The following is a 23,374-nucleotide window of genomic DNA, read 5'->3' as shown; positions in this document are numbered from 1 at the left end:
TTTGGAGTATTGGGAATCGCTGAGTTAAACTAACGTGAAAAATAATGAGCGTGTGAGGACCGAGGCCGTAACTAAGATTTTTGTGAGTGAAGGTAAGCGCAATTTTTGTCGCCCCCTCCACTTTAAAAGTCGATGATTTTTATAACAGTATTTTTTGTTCCCATAAAATTTTCCACCGGGGGAGTTGCCCCCCTAGTTTCGGCCCTAGTGAGGATTGCGCACCTCATAAAGTCATGGGCATTTCAATATTTATCCAACATCGGAGGGGTTGGTTATGTCGGTATGTTACAGCTTAGAAGTGGATGTTTCTAGAGATGTTTATCGGTGTATGCTAGTAGTTCTGATCCCACCAATATGCGTTAAGAGGTAGGCGGGCAGAGCGCTGACGAAATTTTGCTGACGTGAGAGGGTCAGAGTTTTGCTGACTTTCTCACAAGGGGAGAGGGGGTCAAAAATGGCTAAAAGTTTGCTGAGGTAATACTTGAACGGCCCCTTATTTTAAAGCATACATGTGCTCAACCCATGGCCTAAATATGGCGTGCTTCAAGTTGCCCCGCGGTACATTTACAGATAGATTAAGTGGCTCGCTGCACCCCCTTCTTACCTCATTTAAATGACCCGCCGCATATTTCCAGATTGCTCAAGTGGCTTGCGGTGCATTCCCAGATTACTTGAGTGACCCGCGGCACATTTACAGATCACACAAATAACCTGCGGTGCTGTTCTAGATCACTTAAGTGGGCCGCGACACGTTTTCAATTCAATGAAGTGGCCCCGCACTCTTCAAAAGGTTGAGTTGAAATGTGCCGCGAGTCATTCAGGTGGTCTGAAAGTGTGCCGCGGGCCGTTTGAGTCATCTGGAAATGTGCCACAAGTCACTTGGATGATCTGAAAGTGCGCAGCGGGCCAGTTGAGTGGTCTGGAAATATGTCAAGGCGCCACTAAAATAATCCATAAAAATTCATCGGGCCACTTAATCAAGTGTTAATGTATCGCAGACCATTAGGTGATCTAAGTACTGTGAGCCACTCAATGATCTCGAAACGTGCTGCGTGCCACTCAAATAATCTGTAAATGTGCCTCCAGCCACTTACAGTAATCTGCAGCGGAACTACGTATCACTTAAGTGAACTGAGGGTCGCTCTAGTTATTTGGAAATGTGCTTGGGGTCACTTAGGTGATCTGGATATATGCTGTTGGCAGCTTAAATGATCTGGAAATGTGCCGCAAGCCACCGCGAAGTAATCCGGAAATGTGTCCCACTTAAATGATTTGATGATCGTTCCTGGGCCACTTGTATGGTTTTGTTATTCGTCCTGGGCCACATGAGATAATAACTCCGAGGGTCATGGGTTAGCATGTGGTTTTAAGGCATACTAGGTTCGCGTGTATGCTATGCAAAGACGACTGCCTTCGTCTTCGAAAAAAATCAGACATTCAATGAACATGTAGGCCATTCTAATCATTGTATCCTTCGGATGTAATGTAACTCCAGGAGCCGTTACATCAAGGTTGTTCAACATTCAGTAGAGTGTGGGCCATTTCATTGATTTTGAAATGTGTCGCGGGTTACTTAAGCTGACCTGTAAATATGTCTGGGTCAATTGAGTACTCTGGAACTGTGCCGCGGTGGTCAGTAAATTTTCCGCGGGTCACCTAAATGATCTGGGAATGTGCCGCAGCATACTTAAGAATGTGGAACTGTGGCGCAGGTTACTTGAGTGATCTTTAAAAGTTTCATGGGTCAATTGAGTGCTCTGGAACTGTGCCGCGGTGATCTGTAAATATTCTGCGACATATTTACTGATTAGAGAATGTGCCGCGGGTCACTTGAATGGTCTGGAACTCTGCCGTGAGTCACTTAAGTGTTGGTGAACAGTGTCGCAGGTCACTCAAGTGATCTAGGAATGTGCCACAGGTCACTTAAGTGAAGTGGAATAGCAGCTGGGATAACTTGAGTAATCTGGAACTGTGCCGCTGTGATCTGTAAATGTGACGCGAGTCACTTGAATGACCTGAAACTGTGCCGCAGGGTCTCTTGAACGATCTGGAAGTGTCGCTTAGTTCATTTTTACAAAATTAGGTTTGAAGTTGTTGGCCACAACAGATGCCTCCGGGGCAGCATTCGGGCAATGGGTTAAGCATGCATATGTTACATTTCTATAGTACCTAGACAGTTTTTTTTCCTTTCTTCGAAAAGCACGGGGGAAAAATGGATCGCGATCATTAATTGGACTTTTCAAGTAACAGAAATTTGATTAATTTCTTTTTAGTTTTGCTATTTGCATTGTTTTCGATACCACATTCTGTGGAAATGAAAGATTTTTAAATTCGTGAGAGAGAACTTGAGTTTCTGAAAATATCAATAGATAATAATACTATAATTAAAATATATAAGGTGTGAATCTCAATAGCACATCTTTATATACTATGATAATTTGGGAATTCCATTTTCTTCCCTCCTATTATTTTCCTATTTTTTGTGAATGGTGTTCCTATTTTTTTTTTTCAAATTTGCACTTCTAGGCCTGAACGTGTAGTAGTGGGATACGTCATTAATATTGCAAGGGGGCGTATAGTTATTAGAATAAAAAATTATTTGGTCACCCTGTCCTCGAAACTTCAATTAAAAAGTTGTGGCCCTGTTTCTTCTGAGGCAAAAAAACACTTAAAAAGTGCAATGGGCGCGGTAGCCCAGGTCGATAAGATACTCGCCTAAAGTACCAAAGGATGTTTAGAGGTTTCGCGAATTAGATTCTTGACTCGTCCTTGTGAGAAACTTTCCTGACACGGGTACAACAGAAACGGTGATATGACCACAGAAAACCATTGCTACCGCAGGGAGTCCCACACCGAGGGGTTAGCGCACCAACCTGTCGGCGATTATTAAAAAGGCTGCCGTTCGGAATTGACAATAAATTGTAGGCCCCGGTCTAATTAGCCCTCGTGTGTAGAAAATGACCGTGGTGCGACAAAAATGATCAAATTATCAAAAAGTGCAATATCCACTGATATATTTGAATGAAAAAAATCGCTGAAAAGTCGAGGAAGAACGGCGTAATGAGCTTTTCCGTTAGTTTATGCCGTTCCCTTTCTCCTTTTCTGTGGTATTTGAATTTAACATGGAATATTGCACTCAGAAAAACGTGTTTTTTTCGGGGCCTCAATAAAGATACAACTTTCTAATTGGGTTTTTCAGGACACGATGATCAAATAAAGTTTTTTTTTAGTTAACTATATACAATCCTTTCCAATTAGCAATGGCTTCTTACCTAAAACTCGGGAAAAGAATTGGTTAAGATCACACTATAACACTTTCAATCGCCATGTGCCATTCATGCTTTGCTAGTCCTTTAAGTAACAAATACTTATTCGTTAGCTGATCAAGAATAGGTTCGTAGGACTTCAGGTTTTTTTTTTCCCCCATCAACCTAAAATGGTGAAATAGGTATGCAATAACTATTATATCTCAGAAATCCAAGGTTTCTTTCGTTATAAATTATTGTTACTATTTATTGCACTTTTGAATGTGCAATTATTTTTTTCAGGAAAAAAAAATCATTTCTATGAAATCAATGGAATTGCTCTTATCTACCCCAATGATCAACCACTTTCTCCGTAATTCACTCACGTACACATCATGGGGGACACCGCTAATTTTTATGATATATTCGGTACCAAGATAATTTGCTATCAAAATTTTGTATTTAGTTTTTGATATCGAAATTTACTTTTTTACCTTTTATTCATGACCATCTTTTGGTAGAAGTTAAATTTTTTATTTAGAGCTAAACGTAATCTACGTTCTATGATCACTACATGTAACGTTATAACTGTTTGGGGCTAAATATTGAAATTATGATTCATTGCTAATGCTAAGAATTGCCTTATCTGTTGCAGATCCTATTGAAAGCTAACCATAAACAAAACAAAAGTTCCTTTGCTTTTCACTCTTAAATACGCATCATTAAAAAAAGGGGGGGGGGGTTGAAGCTAGAAATTTCCTGTTCTTATCTATAAATTATTAATATAGAGGTCAGTGAAAAAATACGCAACTTCGCATTTGTATTTATGTATGTATATTTTAATATGCTATGTGGTGTTTTTTCTTTCTTCCATTAGCTTATAACATGTTTTTGTGACATTGGGTTCCCCGATATGCTTGTTTTGGTCTGTAGATAACATTTATTTTTTGAACGATTAGAGGGTTTTCGTGTAATGCAGAATTCAGTGAATTTCGTTCCAGTAAGCGCCGAGTTTGATAAAAGGTTAATTCCATAATTTGTTTTCATGCAACTATTCACGGGCGTTGCTGAATCATAGGAATACAAGGCCACAACAGCCGAAATTCCCAACGAGGTGGCTGAGACTCCTCGATCGTATTTCTAATTGCATAGGTGATTATAGGATTGTTAGTATTGGTATTAATATCAGGTTGGTGGTCGTTGGTTTTTAAGGCTTTGGCTAATGAACATGATTCAATACAAACAATTGTCATCAAAAAATGAATGGTCTAACATGAAACGCAAACGCGATTGCGCGTTTCGAAACGGCCGCTCCGCAAACGTTAAAACGGCATTCCTATTGAAATTTATCTGGAGCAAAAGGAACACCATGTATGAACGCTAGCGCGTTTGCGTTTCATGTTAGACCATGCATTCTTTGATAATTGTTTGTATTGGTGTAGTTTTTCCAATCTTTTCTGAATCACTCTGTATAATACGCTGCCTATAAAAAGATTATAGATATCTTATCCAAGTAAGGTTGTATAAATCGAGAAAAGCTATCCAATGTCTATGGGTACTTTTTTAAACGTATCAAGAATAAGTGCAATGCAAACATATATTTATATGTGAAAAATATGTCATCAGCCGTTTACCCACGATGACTCTGGTATCTTGTGATACATCACATTAAATAAATTTCAATCAAATGATTTAATTAATACAAACACAAAGGCCACAACAGGCAAATTGTCCAACGAGGTGGCTGAAAAAATATGGATGTCAAATAGGACCAAAATATAGCAACCCAGTATAAAAGCGCATATCACGAAAGAAAAAATTAATAATTAATACTATATAATACATTGCCCATAAAATGATTATGGTTGTCTTATCTATATAAGTATGGATAGCTTATCGATTTATCCCACTATGTTTATCGTACTTCTTTTTAAAAGTGCCAATTGTGTTCTATTTCACTTATTGACAACCCTATTAGAAGAAAAACTCCCTGGTACACCACAACTTGGAATTCTCTCACTAAACGATACTGGCGTCCCCTTGTCGAAGCAATTGATTGACGGTGTATGATAGGCTCGTGGTCCATTCTATCCATCTCGATGAAAATTTTAAACTCTTCGATCATATCCCCGACACCTGCGTTCCTTCAATGAAAGTATATTCTAGAAATCGTCTTTCTTCATAGCTCAAGCCTTGTGTACCAACAAGAGCACGCGTAATTCTTCTCTGCACCCCATCAACCAAGTCTATGTCTCTCTGTAGGTATGGTCTCCAAAACGTTTTTCTGATTTTTTTCTTCTATTAACCTCTTGAGAAACATTTCTAAATAATTTTACCTTTTTTTTTTTTTGAAGAAATATTAAAAGAGCAAAAAAAGAAAAATATCTTGTCAAAATCTTTGATTTAATTAAGTGCTACAATATATATATCTTTATTATTACTATATCTTTCAATTTTTCCATGCATTTTACAAAGGTATTCAATTGGGTACCTAGGGTCGTAAGAGGTTAAACGTCACCTCTTCAAAAAGGTTTTTAAGATTAGAAACATTCGTTTTTCCCTATGCATCTGTTTTTGCCGTAAAATTCTGAGTTTTTGCCAATGGCAAAAAATATGTTAAAATAGAAAGTTGTTTGATCGGCCTTTATATAAAAACAGGTGATATGACAGGCGGATTGCTAGTTTCCAGCATTTCAATAAACGACTACTCGAATAGCTTTTTTTTCTTTCAAAAGATATCGTAAGCTATTGTGAATTGTACATGATTTTGGTTAAAATAAATTTATAATAGAAGGTAGATTATTATCTGCCATCAAAAAGGCACAATATACCGACCAATGTGGAGCAGGGCTAGAAAAAAGTTCAGGTGCCATTGGTGTAAAGTTATTGGAAATATTGGGGGGGGGGGGGGTCGACGAGGGGCTCAAACCAATTTTTCTCTAGGTAATATAGAGATGATGGTAAATATATTGGGGGCTCGGGCCCATGGGCCGTATACAAGTTCACGCGTATGCCAGGCTCCAAGTTGCTATGGCGACTAGTAAATCGGTTTGCAACCGATTTTTTTTAATAAGGGTTTTTATGTGCAATTGTGATTAATTTCAAAATTGAAGAATAAACCCAATAGAAATTGAAAGGATCGCGCAAAATTTTATGATTTTTCGGTGATCCATCTTTCAACATGAAACGGGCTGATCAAGTCTCGGAAAAATTGAATAAACATTATTCAGGGACCGAAAAAACCCTGCTCGGTTTCTAAGAAATCTGGCTAGCACCTAAATTGTTTTATGATTTGTCAAGCCCTGCAGTAGAGAGCGTACACATGCTGAACGACTTTATCAGCGCAGACAAAACGTGGAAAATGTTCGAGTTTGTTACTCTCTACTATGCTTGAATACGGCCAGTGCCTAGAGAAATCACTTTCTAATGTTTCACTTGCTTTTGTTGCACCATCATCAGAGGCGAGACTTGCATAAAAACCCCACAAACACTCTATACACACAATCTTCTCTTTTATTTTATCACCAGACTCGGTCCTCGTGTATGAGTCGATCTGTAAGGCGCATAAATAGATGGCTTGTCAGCCAAAGGAAGCTCTATCTTCGATTTCTGACGATTCAATTACACTAAAAGTTTCAGGGGTTTGTCCAGAAATTTTTCATAGGGTCTAGTTTTTGTGAAAATCATCCATAATTTTGTGGGAAGTGAAACAATTCAGTTAATTTTGTAGAAAAGAAATAATTTAAAATTAATGGTTTCGTTAATTTGTATTTTGTGAAGGGTCCATTTCTGAGATTCGGAATTTTTAAAGGGTCATTTCTCTCTGAGATTCGGAATTTTGTAAAGAGTCCGAAAAGCGGACCCGAATTTTAGCTGGATCTTTAAGACCCCTGCATTTATGATCATTCAGTATCGTTTTTTGATCGTGAATATTTCGTAAACTTATGATTTACCGTAATTTTTCTGAGATTTAATGATGCTCTGGACTTTTCCAATTTAATGGAAGCGATTTCAGCGATCTCCTTAGGGGTTTTGTCATTGATACAAGCCAATAATATAACCCTTTTTGAGCTCAAACTTTTTTCCGCGATCGAAATGATGAGCTACACACTGGGGAAGTACGTTCAAATGATTGCATTCCGCGCAGCGCAAAATCATGCAAATTTTACAACTTGTCCCCACCGCTTCAGTACTCGCATGGTTGTGTTTTATTAACCCGTTGTCAGAAACGAGTACTAAAAATTTTCCGATTCATATACACAGTAAAAAATAATCCCTATAATGCGTGTTCTACGAAGAGTCAAATATTGTGTGTGATGATAATTAACCCTTCCCGCGGTATTATAAATTTCGCGGATCCGCATTATAATTGACACAGTAGAAATAACCGAACCCTCTGTAAAATGCTACATCTTTTTTTAAGAAGAAAACTTTTTCCGATTTTTTGCAGGTGATAGTGCCCCTAACTCCGGAAATTAAACACAGGAAGAAAAATAATCTGTTTCTATTATTTATACTGTATGCATATTCGTATACTACCCCAAAGGGGAAGGGAGGTATATTTCAAACACCATGCCACTTCTCGTGGTGTCAGAATTGTAACTTAAAATCTGACTCCGCCCACTGGCAGTTGATCTGACAGGTTGGGGTGGGGAGAAAATGTGTTCTAAGAAGAAGCCCATTTCACAAAGGTCTCTGAGCTCGTCATTGCGAAATGAGAGTTTTAAGGAGGCGAGATATCTCGTAATTGCTGAAATACAAAGCATCAAGTTAGGCGAGGTATCTCATAAATGCCGCGAGGAACGTGAACAAAATCTACGATATTGAAACTTAATTTTTTTTTCACAACTTTTTCTTCCGTGCAGAGAGTGTATTGCAGGCTATGGGTGCGCAAACTTTCCTGCGCTTGAGTTGAATTAATTCGTCAAGGGCCAAATACAGGGTGGGCAAAAAGTCCGTAGAAACTTTAAAAATTCATAAAATCCGGAGAAATAGCCGAAATTAACGGTTTGCAGGGTTAGCATTGCTAGGTCACGAATTTTTTTAAGATTGGAAAAAATTACAAACAGCCGATAGGTGGTGCTGACGTACACAAGTCAAAGAAAAGATACGCAAATAATGAACAGAATGCCTCTAAATTGTTTATTACAGCAGTATGTTCGACACGATCACCACCACACGGTTTAACACATTGCAGGCGAGTCACAAATCCAGCAACGGCAGAGTGCAGCAGGTCCGCATGTATAAATGAGACCTCGGCGGATCGCATCTTTCAGTTCCGACAGATTGGATGGACCGGATCGATACACCCGGGATTTCAAATATCCCCCATAACCAGAAGTCTGCCGGTGTCAAATCTGGAGACCGAGGAGGCCATGGGAACCTGCAACGCCTGCTAATGATTTTGTCTTCCCCGAACGTCTGTATCAGGAATGCTTTAACCGGAGTAGCAGTGTGACTAGTTGCTCCATCTTGCATAAACGTGACGGTAGAAAGCGCATCTCTTTCACGCAAACATGGCACGACGCGTTACATAACGCTGCGCATTCACCGTAGCCGTTTTCCACCCACTTACTGGGCACTGCGTTTCAAAGAAGGGTCCTATGATGAACCAACTATGATTTCGGAGAAAGCCCACCTCGAAAATGCTTCCCTCTGTACGGTATCCGCTGGTAAAAGTTCATGGCACGACTGCAATCTGTATGGGTACAGATCAAGGATTCCATGAAGAATATTGCGTATCGAGAATGATGGTAAGCCCAAGTGTCTGGCAGCTTCACGAGCACTGTTGGTCCCTGCAGCTGATTCGAACGCTAACGCTTCCATTTCGGCTGCAACACCTAAACCTTCCTTAAACATGGTCGTCCGGCTCTTACACGATCCTCCATCGTTCCAGTTCCCCAAACCGCTGAACAAGCTTTATGAGGCCTATCGCTGTTAAATGCCCTTTTCCAGTCCTCACATTCTTAACTCGGAATTTACGCAAAGCAATGGTCGCCGATTCCTGGTTCACGTAAAACAACTTCACCAACCCAGCTTTATCCTTCGCACTCAGCATCCTTGTTCACATACACGGTTTATAACGGTGAACTGGTAGTGGATTTGGAGCGCAAGTTCTTATAACCGTCTCATTTGCATATTTCCACCAAAGTCGCTTATACCAGTGCCACCTATCGGCTGTTTGTGAGTCCCCCCTCCCCCCCCCCCCCGTCTTAAAAAATATTCCCGTCACCTAGCGATGCAAATCCTGCAAACCGTTTTTTATTTCGGTTATTTTTCCGGTTTTTATTCATTTTCAGGAATTTTTGCCTACCCTGTATGAATGAAAAAACACTGGTGAAACAATTGTTTTATTTGGTTTATTAGTATCTTCTAATTAGCATTAATTCGTATAAACATCCAAACTCACTCCACGCCCCTCATTATTAAAGTAATAGAATATTTTTAGAACTACTTCGCGCTTATCCCCACCCCTTCTTGAGCTAACCTATAGGATGCCATATTACAATCATAGCTTCTACTGCCCCCAGAACCGTTTACTTCGGGAAATACTATTGTAGATGATTCCAATAGATATGTCAACTGCGTGAGAGCAATGATCATAACCTACCAATATTAAAAGCCGTTAGAAGGTTTGTGCTTCCCAAAAGTGGATTTTTCCGCTTTTAGGTGAATGCTGAAAACCAGTTTTGAAAGTCGAAGCGAAAGAATTATTAATTTACATGACCTCGAAGTCTCCGTGCCTTCAAATATTCTCAGACAATAAAAGAGATCAACGACCCAACTTGACGATGCTTTTGATGAAAGCGACCTTAGTTTTCGACAACCCTGTAGTCGATTATCGGGGAGACACTCTCTCATTTATTTCTTTTACTTTCAGAAAAAGCGAGTGTGATCAATTCCCCCCAGTCCAGACCGACCGCGCTGAACCAGACAAAAAATAAGTTTAAAGTAGACTCGGCACATCGAAGTCGATTCCGACGGCCAACTGCACAACATTGCGCATCGCGTAAAGACAAACACAAACAATACCCACTCCATGTTGCTACATCAAAGAAATGGGCTCTTTCGTGCGCGTGCGGGTGTTTGGTCCGACGTGGCGCTTCGCGGTCGGTCTGGATCCGGCATAAGCCGCGCACGCAAAATCACAAAATGTACCATTGGTGTGTATGGCATATATTCTATAAACCTTGGTATGCTGTCATACCGCGCACGAAAAATATAATTCAGAGGGAACTTTGGATGTGGTCGATTTGAATGGGTGGTACCAGGGAATCTCCTCTGGAAATTCATAAGGTTTTTCCATCCGTGTTATGATTTGAAACGCACGTTGTAAAACACATTCAACGAACATCTCCGGATGCACGAAACAAGACATTCGACCGAAAAAAGTAAGTTTGAGTGAGTAGCTGTAGGAAAATAATCGTAAACGAAACTGTGAAATACTTGCAGTGCACAGTGGTTCTCAACCTTTTTTGACTCGCGGAGCCCTTTGAGGTCTATAATTTCTATGGCGGAGCCTCGTAGGCCTATTTTTTATTTATTTACTGATTTATTTTTATTTAAAAATATTAATAATTTTTTTCAATTTTATTGTTTTTTTCCTTCGAGCGGCCGCGTAGCATCGGTTGAGAACCGCTGCAGTATAATAATGTTATTGAGAAATATTTGAGGTGTTAGGTAAATTGAATGGTGTGAAACACGAAGAGCATCTCTCAAATAAATATGCCGTGTATGTGTAAAAGTTTTTCTTCTATTCGCTGCGTTCAGCAAATCGCATATTTTTATTTTTTTCTATTTATCTTCTACATATCATGATGTTTGCATTTACGTCTTCTTCATTGAATTGGTCACATTTCCGCTTTTATTTTATTTTTATTACAGCGAAAGCTTTTCATTTCCGTTTGTTATGCATGATATCTTTCTGCACACATATGCAAATAAATTGATACTCTGAAATGCAAGATAAAATGCGTATTTTCTTCCTATACTTTTCCCTTTAATGAATTTAGAAAATTTTTACATGCTTTTAAATTTTTATAAATTTTTAAACTGTTTTTAGTTGTAAGTGCATACAGCCACTTTTTTTAAACTCAAGCAGAAGTTAACTACAATTAATAGAATATCTGAACGTCATTGCTGGAGGAAATGGTCATAATTTAAAATTTTTCCCTCTGTAATGTCTCATGACTGCATCACTTTTGATCGGAAATTTTATATGCTGCTCGAATTATAATTTAATTCTTTAAAAATGGTATCTAATAAATAAAAAACATGATATGCATATTTTTAAATTTTGAGATAAGAACATTAGTCCTTGAATAATAGGTTGGCTTTGATCGGATTCAGGGATGCTTTTCCGTTTGCACTTACTTGCAAAGTGTTTTTATTTTGATTTTTTTCAATTGCTACCTTGTGGACTGTTGTTGTATCTGCCAAAGAAAAAACGGAAGTCGTATCACGATTCGCGAATCAAACGAGTTGAAGGTCGAACATACACAAGTAAGCAGTAAATAAACACCACCAGCCCTGAAAGAACCAACCATGACGAATATGCATTGATCAACCTTGAAGTTACCAAAATAGAACTCGGACGTCCTGTTCTTAGGACATTTTTAAGATGCGCGCGTACTGTCTAGACGTTCGCGAGCTGTCTTTATAATTCTGTGTCGGTTCATTTTGATTTTCATATACAAACATGCAGGTTTCGCAGCTCAAATTTTGTGAAGACAAACAGAAATTTAAGGGAAAGTCTCGACCTATGTACGTATAATTTCAAAATATATATAATTTAAATCTATCTAGTTTAATTTTGTCGTTTTAAAACGGTCTATGATGTACATGATAAAAAAAATTTAATAACTGATAAAAGATTAGATTCTGATGTATTTTTTTATTGACTCCGCTATTCGATACGAAGTTACTAAATAAGTATGCTGCTAAAACAACTACTATTCGAGCAGAGGCGGCTCGAGGAAAAATCTCTACCCGTGCGGACAGGGCCGGAACCAGAGGGAGCAAGGGGGAAACTGCTCCGGGCGGTAAAATTTTAGGTGGACACCGTTATAAAATTATCGAATTTTGAATTGGGGGTGTAAAAATAGTACAAAAATCTTAGTTACGGCCCTGCTTGCGGGACATCGACCGGGTTTTCCTAGGAGTAGGTTTTTCTGCGCTGCGTGAACCGAATAAGACTATTTCGCTTCGGCAGAAACGCGTAACTTAATCACTCTACACCAGCGGTTCTCAATTTTTTTGACTAGCGGAGCCCTTTTTGGCATATAATTTCTATGGCGGAGCCCCGTAGACATATTTTTTACTTATTCAGCAAAATTACTGATTTATTTTTACTATTCTAAAGTAATTATAATTTTTTCAAATTACTGTTTTATATTTTATTTTTCTCGAGCGGCCGCGGAGCGCACAAGGAGCACCGGTTGAGAACCGCTGCTCTACACGTTTGTGTTTTCCTAGTGTGGCGTATCAGTTCAGGGCGGGTATCGCCCTGGCATCACTGCCATCTGCATGCTCCGGTTTGAAGGGAAAATGAATAGATCTGCGAAACGCGCTTCGCACGACGTATTTGACCCATTCAGAAGCAGTCGGCCAATCACGCCCGATGTCGTAAGGCGTATTACGCTCTGTAGGAAAACAGTCACACTGCTTTTCTTATTGGTGAGTGGAAGGCATGTCGCGCTGAGCGATTCACGTTGCACGCGGCGTTAAAAATCTGCTATTGGGAAAACCCGGCTTTAAATCTGATTTTTTGCGACCCTCCTACACCGGCCCGATAGCCGCCCCTGTTATTGAGTTACTATTTTTTTGCTTTAAATTTTAGATTATGTACTCGAAAGGAATGGTGGGCCTTATTTTTTGTTTCACGCACGTGTGTAGATGTGACTAATTCTCTGGACATTTTTGCTAATGTGTTAAATTATAGTTATCAAAATTTTTTTTAAGAGATTTTCAAAAACTTAAGCTCAATGAAAATTTTCTTAGGCTATCTGTGATTAATACAGTGAATATGTACCGTATTTGTGAGCTAAGCATCGCAATGTAAGAGTAGGTAGATGTATGTTTTAGGTATGGGGGATTTAATTCAACATAGCAGCCCGTTCGTTGCAGGCAATTTATCACTATCCGTTTTGTAGCTTGATGGTTTTCATCAAAATGTTTTTTTTGGGTTCGACAGCCAGTTATAGTACTTTTTCTAGTCGTTCCGAATTGGCTTTGAGCTATGAGTACCTGACTAATCGGCCCTAGTTTTAAGATAACGTGAATGACACAGAAGGTAGAAAAGATAATTTTTCTTTTTTTGGAACGAATGTGCTTAATTTTTCGGGATATGTTGTGTGGACCGCTTTACACCGGTTATCCGAGTCAGATATTGACATCCAAGGTCACTTCTGCTATTAGTTACGAAAAAATTTCTTTTCATTTAAGTTGTGTTGCGAGTTGGTATTATATGCACTGCTAGGGCGGATATCAGTTTATTTATATTTTCGTTTGGGACACATCCTCTGTGTGTGTAAATACGATCGTATCTCACGTGTATCTTAATCTTCAGCCTGTCCGATCGTGATATAGAAAATGACGTATAACGTAAGAATAAGGGAAGTGTAGTTGGAGACTCAATAAATATCAAGTATTTTGAGTTTTTTAATGTTTTCACTTGAATTATTACATTTTGGAATAAATGAATAATCGAAGTGAATAAATATCGGAGAAAAATCAAATGCCATCTCATTTAATAATCGATTTTCTGCGGGCTTTGCTGATGCAAAACTTCACTCTTCTGTATCTTTCGAGGGTAACTTATGATTACGACTAGACATTTTTTTTTTTTTGGTGAATAGAAAATTCGTTGACGATTTTTTGAGTAAAGAAAAATTTACATGCATTTTTTGTAGAATATCTGCAATTTAACGGTCCATAATGTTAATTCTGTGTCTGTGCGAGACATTTTCTTTTATATATTGAGAATATTTTTGTGCTATGGTTTTTCTCCATAAAATACGCCGTGCAGGTAGAAATCGTCGTTGGCGAACATGTACCGAAAACAGAATATATTTTTTTAAATTTTATGGAGTTTTTCTAAATTATAGCGAAATAAAAAGTTCTAAAACAAAGCGAAAGGACGTGGACCAAAACACTTTTCCGTAGCTTAAGGTGGGAATGAAAATGTTTCTGGTTATGAACATTACGCGCAAATACTGGTTTGGTGTAGGTCAGTAGTTCCGAACCTTTCATGTTACAAGTACCCTTAGAAATCCATATGCGACATCATGCGTATTTCTTGTATGTTGTGCTGTAACGAACGTTCTGAGAGTTCTTTATAGCTTTTTTTTCCTACCATTACTCAATTATTTTTCATGTGCCCTTAAAAGGCCCTTGTGGGTAAGTTTACCACAGGCTGTGAGAGCTACTGCTGTATGCTATATTATATAATGTTATGATGCCGATGATTTTAGATGCGTAAACAGTATATCAGAATGAAGAAAATGTTCCTGTAGTATAGGATATTTTCTTCAAAATAACCATGTGATTGATATCCACGTGATTCTAAAGTGTTAGATGCAATTTAGTATTTTAAAAATAAACTTTTTTCCATTAATACTGTTTTGTGTTGACCCGATAGCATAAATATAAAATTTCCAAACGATTTATAAGGCAGATTGGTACAGGGGAAGAGCTTTTATCTTATAGATAAAGTTCACAGAAAATGCGCCATATCGCGTAAAAAATAGTCCTTCCCTGCGGAAAAAAAGAAAGGGAGCACAAGCCTTTTTTTATCTGCTATTGATGCCTGATGCGTGGTAGATCCGTGAGTTTTGGCTGGTTTTAGACGCATCCTTATCTGTCTAATAGCGTGGACCTTTGCTCTTCAATATTTCAGTCTATTTAGTATCTCTAATAAAGAGTTCAAGGTAGACAGATATAAAGTCTCTTTTTAGAACATTTATCAGTCGTCATTTCTATCTCATCTGTCGGGAGAAGTGCAGTTTTTGTTTGCGGCCTGCTGCAAAAATGAATCATTATTCCCATTCTTTACCCAAAGAAAGTTTTCCAGTCAGGTAAAAATATTTCTAAATTTGGAGCTTTTATAAATCTTTGTCAATTGCCAGCTAATTTATAAGAATTTAATTTTGTTTTTTACGATTTTGAGCTCCGAAACATGGCATTCAATTCAATTTTCGTTCAAGAGTAAACGAAACGTCGTTTTCTGATGGAAAATTGAAAAAAAAAATACTTAAAGAAAAGTTTTGCTTGTTGGAAAAATTTTCTGAAGAAAAAATTTATAGGCGAGAAATAATTCTTTTAGTTCATTTGTGTGACTTTCAAATACCATTGTGTTGAAAAGTTATTGTGATCAACGTATTGCACTCAATGTTGCAGTAGGAAATGTGCTACCCGGTAAATCGTGTGGTTAGCGCACCAACCTTTTTGCTGGTCTGATATTGTACACAGCTGGGGCAACGTTATCTTTGTTCAAAATCGGCACTAAATTGTAGATTCCTGTATTACTAGTTCATCAAATTGCTTTAAATTTTTGGTTTTACAAAACAGTTCAGAACTGAATAAAGGGATTTATAGCAATTCTTCTCAGCGTCGTTCTTGCCGTAATTAATTAAAATTGTTTTATTTTTTTCATTTTATGATGTAAGCTTATAAAAGAAAGACATCCATTTCATAAAACCTAAGGAAGGACTTTCAACTTACATGCAGTATTATATTATTGCATTATACGGTCGACGTTCAGTATAACGGTTCTCATCTTTCCACAGAAAACAGACCTTATATTGGGACGTCATAATATTGTAAGTTTGGAAAAAAATCAGCTTAAGAGAATTCCGTACTTGAACAGGACCAAAAATTGCATAATTCATTTTTCTATAATATAAGTAGTTGTAATTAATATGCATTCAGTTAGAAAATAATAAAATTTTATACTAATTAGTTGCACGCACTTTGTACGTGAAATTTAAGTAATGTTCAAAAAGTATAGCGTTGTGCTTGTTTCAGATAGCCATGTGCTCAATGAATGAAACATGAAAGTGCTCATTTTCAGTATCAAAATAAAAGTCTGTTCGTCTGTATATTCTTTCTCTATCTGAAGCAAACTGATTCATTATGAATGCCTATTCAACATGTTCTTATGTCATGGTTGGAATCCTTCATACCTTTCTTTCTCAATCTGGATTTCTTTGAAATGAATGGGTCAGTCATGCAACAGTCACATAACTGTATTTATCAGACATCCCATTGTGCTTCTCGCTTTTATTAGGTTATACCAAATTCTGTAATATTGAGATTAATTTCAAACACACATGAGGACAGATTTAGTTAATTTCTTTGCAGAAAAAGGTGAGGTGGAGAGCTTGAGTTCAGACATTTTATTGGGCCAAATGGTCTTTGAGGGTCATTATATTTGATACAAAGGCCACAACAAACAAAATGCCCAATGAGGTGGCTGAAAAAAGTTGCCCATAAAAAAATATGGATGTCGAATTCATATCTAAACTATATCAAAAATACAGCAACCCAATAAAAGGAATAAAAAACCAATATAATGATAAAATATAAATATACTGCCCATAAAAAGATTAAGATTGTCTCATCTTAGTATGGATGGCTTCTCGATTTATCCCAGTATGTTTATTGTATTTCTTTTTAAATGTGTCAATTGTGTTAGAATTCGTGGCCCCCCTAGAGGCAAGCTATTCCATTTATTCACAACCCTATTAGAAACTCCCTGCGACACCACAACCTAGAATTGTCCCTTACCAATCAATACTGACAGGAACAGGCTTGAGTATTTTGCAGCCTGGTGCAAAAACAGCTTTATGGTCCTTTAAAACTGGTCTGTCAAAACCCTAGGCCAGAGGGTTCGATGTCTTAGATGCCTGTATTTCAGGTCCTTGAAAGTATTTTAAGCTATTGTTTTTTAAGTCAAAATGTAAATGAAAGTTAATATGTAATCAAATAATTTTTATCTGGTTTTGTGGCACCTAAAATTTAACAGCCTGGTGTGGTTGCATCTTTCGCACTTGCCAAAGTCCGGCCTTGGATAATGGTGTCCCTTTGTTGAAGCAGTTGATTGACGATGTGTTAACTTGTGGTCCATTTTATTCATCCCGTTGAAAAATTTAAACACTTCAATCACATTCTCAACACCTGCTCTTGTCCAATGTAAGCATTTTCAAAAAATCAAGTCTCTCTACATTGCTTAAGCCCTGTGTGCCATCAAGAATCAAGAGCATGCGTGGCTCTTTTCTGCACGCCCTCGACCAAGTCTGCCCTTTTGTAGGTATGGTCTCCAACCTGACGGCACACTCCAATCCAGGATGAACTAAGCGACCACCTCTGAGCAATGTTCAGAAAACCTAAGCCACTCATCAATAAGAATGCCCAGATTGGTGATCCTAGTTGCATCCGAAATAATAATACAGTCCAACTCATAAGTGAAACACAGATTGTTCGAAGCAAAATGAGCTACCATGCACTTGTCAACACTAAAAAGCATGCTTCAGTCATTTGCCCATGCTGCAATCTGGTTTAGGTTGGTCTGGAGCAACTTCCTATTGTTTTGATTCCTGACTACCCCTATTAGCTTCATGTCATCTGTGAATTTGGGCTAACAATGCCATAGATACCCTGATCAAGCTTATCGATAAAAAGGGACAAAAGTATGGGGCCAAGGACACTTCCTTGGGGGGGAATCCACTTATGACACCTGTCCAATCAGAAAATTTCTTGTTCACCATAACCCGTTGTGATCTACTTAACCATGATTCTGTCCAATTCAGCAAGTTGTTCCCAATTTCGTGAATCTCGTCATTGCCCTTTCATTCCATGTTGTTTTTCATCAAAAATTTAGATCCTCTTGTACTGGCTGTTAAAATGAAAAGGTCACAATAACATGTGGTGGTTATAAAAAGCGTTGATTGTAATGAGAGAAAAAACCATGAGTTTTGTCTTCAGAAGATCTATGTAGTCTAAGCTCATCATAACGACCCCTCCAGAGGTGGCTTGAGAAAAAATTAGTGCAGGGCCTATTTCTGGCACCCAGACCACTTTTCTTTTTGGTCGACGGAGCTTTTTTTGCCAATGTCTCATAATTTGTTTCTTTCAATCACAATATTTCATACAAAATTCACTGTCGTGTATCATGTTGAGGGAGTGCTTGACTTTTGGTGGGGACTCGTTGTAGCAAGGTCGCTTCAAAATAAAAGCAACAGTTTCACCATTCACTGCTAAAGGGTGTTTCCTATGAAAATTGCACTGCTTGTTTAATTTTCCTTAAAAATATATCCAAACTGCTTAAGCTTCATGGCAGGTGTCTAAACATCTTCAGCAGAATCGTTTCTAATCTAATTTCTTCACGAAATAATATGATGTTGAGTTTACAAGAATGTCCTTTACTGGTGAAACTCTCTCACAGACACACGGATTTCACACCAAAAGCTGTACAGAGACTTTCAGTCTTCAATGAGGCTTCTAAAATTATGCCCATCCTTTTACTAAGACATTCCCAAGGTTTCATAATTTTCTGATGAATAGTTATGGCTGTAGACAGTTAAAACAGGTGAACTTTAATCATGTGCACCCTTCTCATACATAACCTCTATCACATTGACTGAGCATCTGAATTGGGTTGATTACCAAATTATTAAGTCTTGGTTATTCAATAGAAAAAATTACATTATAAAAGTCGGACGCTATATTCAAAATGAAGCTGAGTGTCTGCATGTTTTTCCAAAGCAATGTTCTTATTGGTTCCTTGCAAAATGAAGCTATTCAATTGGTCTTTAGGAATTTTCTTGAAATTGGCTCATGTTGGAAGCCTCAAGTGTAATAGTGATGCAATCTATGTGATTTGTTACCATTGAGTAATATATTTTTAAAGGCCCAAATATATAGGCGGTTGAAAAAATCCAAGAAAGCTAAGGGCTTTTACTTTGAATAAAACTCTTACTTCACATTTGAATTTATTGCACTCTTGCCAGCAATGTGAAGCAGTCATTGATATATCAGTCTTGGTTCTTAATACGTTTAACAAAAACACATGCTCTATGTTCACTTAGTGAACACACTCAATCTGTTAAGATAAACTAATGCAACAAATCGATCATCGATTGACATTGCTGGCACGAGAGCCATGAATTCAAATTCGATGAAGCAAGAGTTTTGCACAAAGTCCCTGGCTTCTTATGATTTTTTCCAAATCCTCATATATTCTGGCTTTCAAAAGTATATTAGTCAATGATGACTTATCAACACCACCAATTGTATCACCTAGGCTTAGATTTATTTGAAGTGGCCATTAAGAAGCCAATTAAAACGTTGCTTTTTGGGCACTCAATACATACAGGCATTCAACTTTGGTCAGTATGATAATGAATAAATAGCCTATATCCGCTAGAGATGTGACACCCATATCTTATCAAAAGACGTTGGGATTCTTGATTTTTCCTTGTTATTTGCTTTCATCACTGATGTTTCTTATTGAGTTGGTATCAGACAAAGGCTTCCAATTTTCTCAACAACTTTAATATAAAAAATAGATCTGTTTTGTTTCTTTGCATCAAAGTTTTTTTTATTCTGGTAATATTGTTTATTGAGATTTATTTCATTTTCATGTGTTCAAAGGAAAATGTGAATTTTGTGCATTAATGTAGAAAATTAAATTCACACTTTTGCTTGTTTTTGATGGTGATTTATTGCATTTAGCTTGTTGACTGAATGCTAAAGTTCTTGAGCAGCATGCTCCTATTTGATTAATGTAAAAATAAACCCTGCAATTTAATTCTTGTTAACTGTTTTCAATGTATAATTTTTTATATAGATTTGTTCAGTTTTGCAATCAAGGTCCTTATTCATTGAGCATGTCAGCATTACCAGTGACAGGCCCTGCTGGAGATCAGTCAAAAATCACCCATGTTTCAGAACAGGTTTGCCTAGTTTTGCTTTTGCATTTTCACATTTCTTTTTAGAAAAGAAACCAAAAACTATAAATTTTTCTGAATATTGCTCAATATTAGCCAACATTCAAGTACAGTGAAACTTTGATATAGAAATACTCTGGAGACCAAGGGAAAAATATTGTAGAGGGGTTATAGTTACATCAAAAAGTAGCATATTGTTTTCAGGTACCTCAAAATTTATTCTGTTGACATCTCTTATGAAATCAGATCAGTAGTATTGCATTTATATATATTTTTATTCACAGCAAAGGAAATTCTAATAGACTAGTTGATAAAATTTAGCTGTCCCACCCTATAAACTAGTTTACAACACATCACTTTTATGTATTACACAGAAAACAGCTGCATGACAACTTCATTAACACTGATATTATTGAAAACCTTTGAAGGAACAAAAACTGGGGAGGAATTTGAAAATATATTGTAGGTGATTTTGAGTGAAATGTAAGAAAATATTGTAACGGTTTCGAAATATCCTAAAAAATATTGTTATAGAGGGATTTATTGTAATAATAGATATCATATAATGGAAAAATATCATTGTAGATGGGGTTATTACATCAAAAAGTAGCATATTGTTTCAGGTGCCGCAAAATTTATGTATCAAGAGAAGTTTATTATTAGACAATAGGCAATCCCAAACAAGATTTGAGAAAATATCGTTGTAGTGGGGTTTCACTGTACTGCATTATTTCTTTCCTATTGTTTGTGTTAATTAATTAGTGTGCCAATTTTCCATTTTTCATGTGAAACGTTATGGTTCTGATTTTTTTTTTTCAGTGCTATCTGGGTAAATAAGATATAGATATATATCAGGGCTGGACAAATCGCAAAAATATCTAGGTGCCAGAACACAATTTTTTAGTCACAAAAAAATCTTTACCCGAAGAAAAAGGTCCAAAATAATGCTGCTTTTGACTTTTTTAGGGTATATTGATTCTCTTTGATGTTGGTAGATATGCTCTACTATGAATTCCAATCATTTTGAGCTGCTTTAGCTTGCAATTTAGTAACTTTACAAAAAATTTTTTTGGTGCTAGCATGGTTGTTTGGTTTAAACCTTGGTTTTAACTAAAAAATCAAATAAAAGTTACCTAAATATAATTTTTTTCCTTGAAAAATATCTTATTGGATCATTGTTAGCCTAAATGTTTCATTTTTACCACATTTTATATCCTTGGGATACATTCTGATGGTATATCTTTGAATGACATTTATATAAGTACATTTATATAATTTTTTATATGAAGTACCTTAGTTGTTTAAAGTTATATACAAAAGTCAAAATTTCTCATTCTTACAACATTTTCTAACCTTTGGCTAAATTCTGATGCTATATATATAAATATCTTTAGCAAATTCATGAATAAGGATTGCATCACACATCTAAATGTAGTGGTGTATTATCTCACAGGGTTTCTTTTTCTCTTCACAAACAAGCAGCTACAGTAGTGACACCATCATGCTAGGGGCAGGTGGTCCTATAATCCAATAAAGACACCAGCTGTCCTTAAAGGACAAAGACCAGTGTATTAGTAGTTACATTACCTCACATACATTTTCATTTTTCTTTCCCATAAGAAGTAGCACATCTCCTATTTTTTTTGTCTCCCAGTCTTAATATTCAATAGTTGTTTTTTTCATATTTTCACACTGTTAAGCCCAGTTAATCAAGGTTCTACTGTATAGTAGTAACAGATTTATGAAAAATAATCAGCTATATACAGGGTGATTATAATTAAGGTTTTGATTCAAAAACTATACAATCAGTACTGGTCAGAATGACTTGAAAATTTGCATGGATACTCCAGAAGCAATGGAAGTTTCTTTTGCAAAAGGAAAAAAAGTGCAAGTAGATGATGCTGTACTTGGCCAGCAGTATAATCTATTTTGTGCAACCACATCATTTCAGCACTTCCACAGCATCAGTGTGTGCATAGAACTTCTATCAAGATGCACATTGCAATACCAGCAAAGCAGCTGCTGAAGACCCATTTTGACAGGATGCACCATAATCCTTGCAACTTCTGGCTGTGGTTGTAGCTCAAAATGTTATAAACAGTCATCAGATTGGAAACTTTGGTGAATTGCAATCTCCAGCTCATTCCCTATATGTTAGAAGTATTAGAAGTTAGATTAACGGGGGGGGGGGGGGGTGTGCGCATTTGGCTTAATAAAGCTGAATTGCAAGCACATCCACATCATGACCATAGCATACTCCGATTCTGTTGTTGAACAACAATTTTTGTGCTTTCAACCTCAGGTTGGACAACATATTTAACATTTCTTAAGTAAGTTGTAGTTATTTGTTCAATTACTTCATTTTTTGTGATGCTTCCATGAATTATGAAATCGTGCAATGCTATAATTAAGGTATCATTTTGCCACGACCAGCTATCGTTTCCATTCTGCGAGCGAATTTCCCACATGTTGAATGATGTCATTAATTTTACATTTTCAAGTATTTTTTCCCCTTTACCAAATAAAATTTCATTTTTTCAGGAATATTCATGTCAATTTTCCAGTCATTTTGACCATCATTCTTTTTTTACAGTGTTTTGAAGTCAGAACCTTAGTTATAATTACCCTGTATATCGTAAATCATTGCTAATTAATCTGCATTATTTATGCTTCATTAAATACATTATATTCAATTAATTTTTATTACTTTTTGCAAAATAGCTTCCTAATTAAGCATACTGAAAGTAACTGGAGAAAAACCTTTATCTATTCTATAATATAAAATCACAAACAAACTCGAAAAGGGCCTGTTGCTAAGCAACCGAGTGACGGAAGTCTGTTACGGAAGTGGGTTCGATTCATATATCGATATTCACATTCATATATCGATATGATATCATATATCGATATTGGGTCGATATTCACATATCGGGACCCATTTGACCCATCGGGACCATGTTATGTGCATGTACCCAAGAGGCTCCTACATCCTACAGCAGAGCCCTTAGGCTGGAATTTAGATTTCGAGCCCCCAAACCAGCTTTTCAGGGGCCCCTCTGTGATTAATTTATAGTGTGAAAAATCAAAAAGTGATAAGAATCGTTGTGGCCCCTGTCAGCCCTTCCTTTGTGGAGGGGGGGGGGAGGTCCATGCCGAGAGGTATATATATGTATAATATACACA

At 37.1% G+C, this 23,374-nt stretch overlaps 1 protein-coding gene across 3 annotated transcripts in view; it reads left to right on the top strand.

The window, feature by feature from the left end:
- Positions 1-23,374, top strand: part of LOC149065637 (ADP-sugar pyrophosphatase-like) — a 55,133-nt gene that overhangs the window by 11,050 nt on the left and 20,709 nt on the right. The window contains exons 1-2 of one of the 3 annotated variants that reach the window (XM_089253423.1): positions 11,801-12,008; positions 20,092-20,197. In XM_089253423.1, the coding sequence (XP_089109549.1) occupies positions 11,944-12,008; positions 20,092-20,197 (171 nt within the window). In that variant the 5' untranslated portion in view covers positions 11,801-11,943. Of the gene's footprint in view, positions 1-11,800; positions 12,009-15,026; positions 15,320-20,091; positions 20,198-23,374 lie in introns of those variants that run through there. The other 2 variants (XM_089253424.1, XM_089253425.1) reach the window with 2 other exon arrangements.

This window comes from Pholcus phalangioides, unplaced genomic scaffold (genome assembly GCF_987345545.1).
Source record: "Pholcus phalangioides strain wild (caught in Gottingen) unplaced genomic scaffold, Ppha-v1.0 ptg000039l_1, whole genome shotgun sequence".
Classification (NCBI taxonomy): domain Eukaryota; kingdom Metazoa; phylum Arthropoda; class Arachnida; order Araneae; family Pholcidae; genus Pholcus; species Pholcus phalangioides.
The sequence above is the reverse complement of the archived record's forward strand: the minus strand, read 5'-3'. Positions and strand labels throughout refer to the sequence as shown.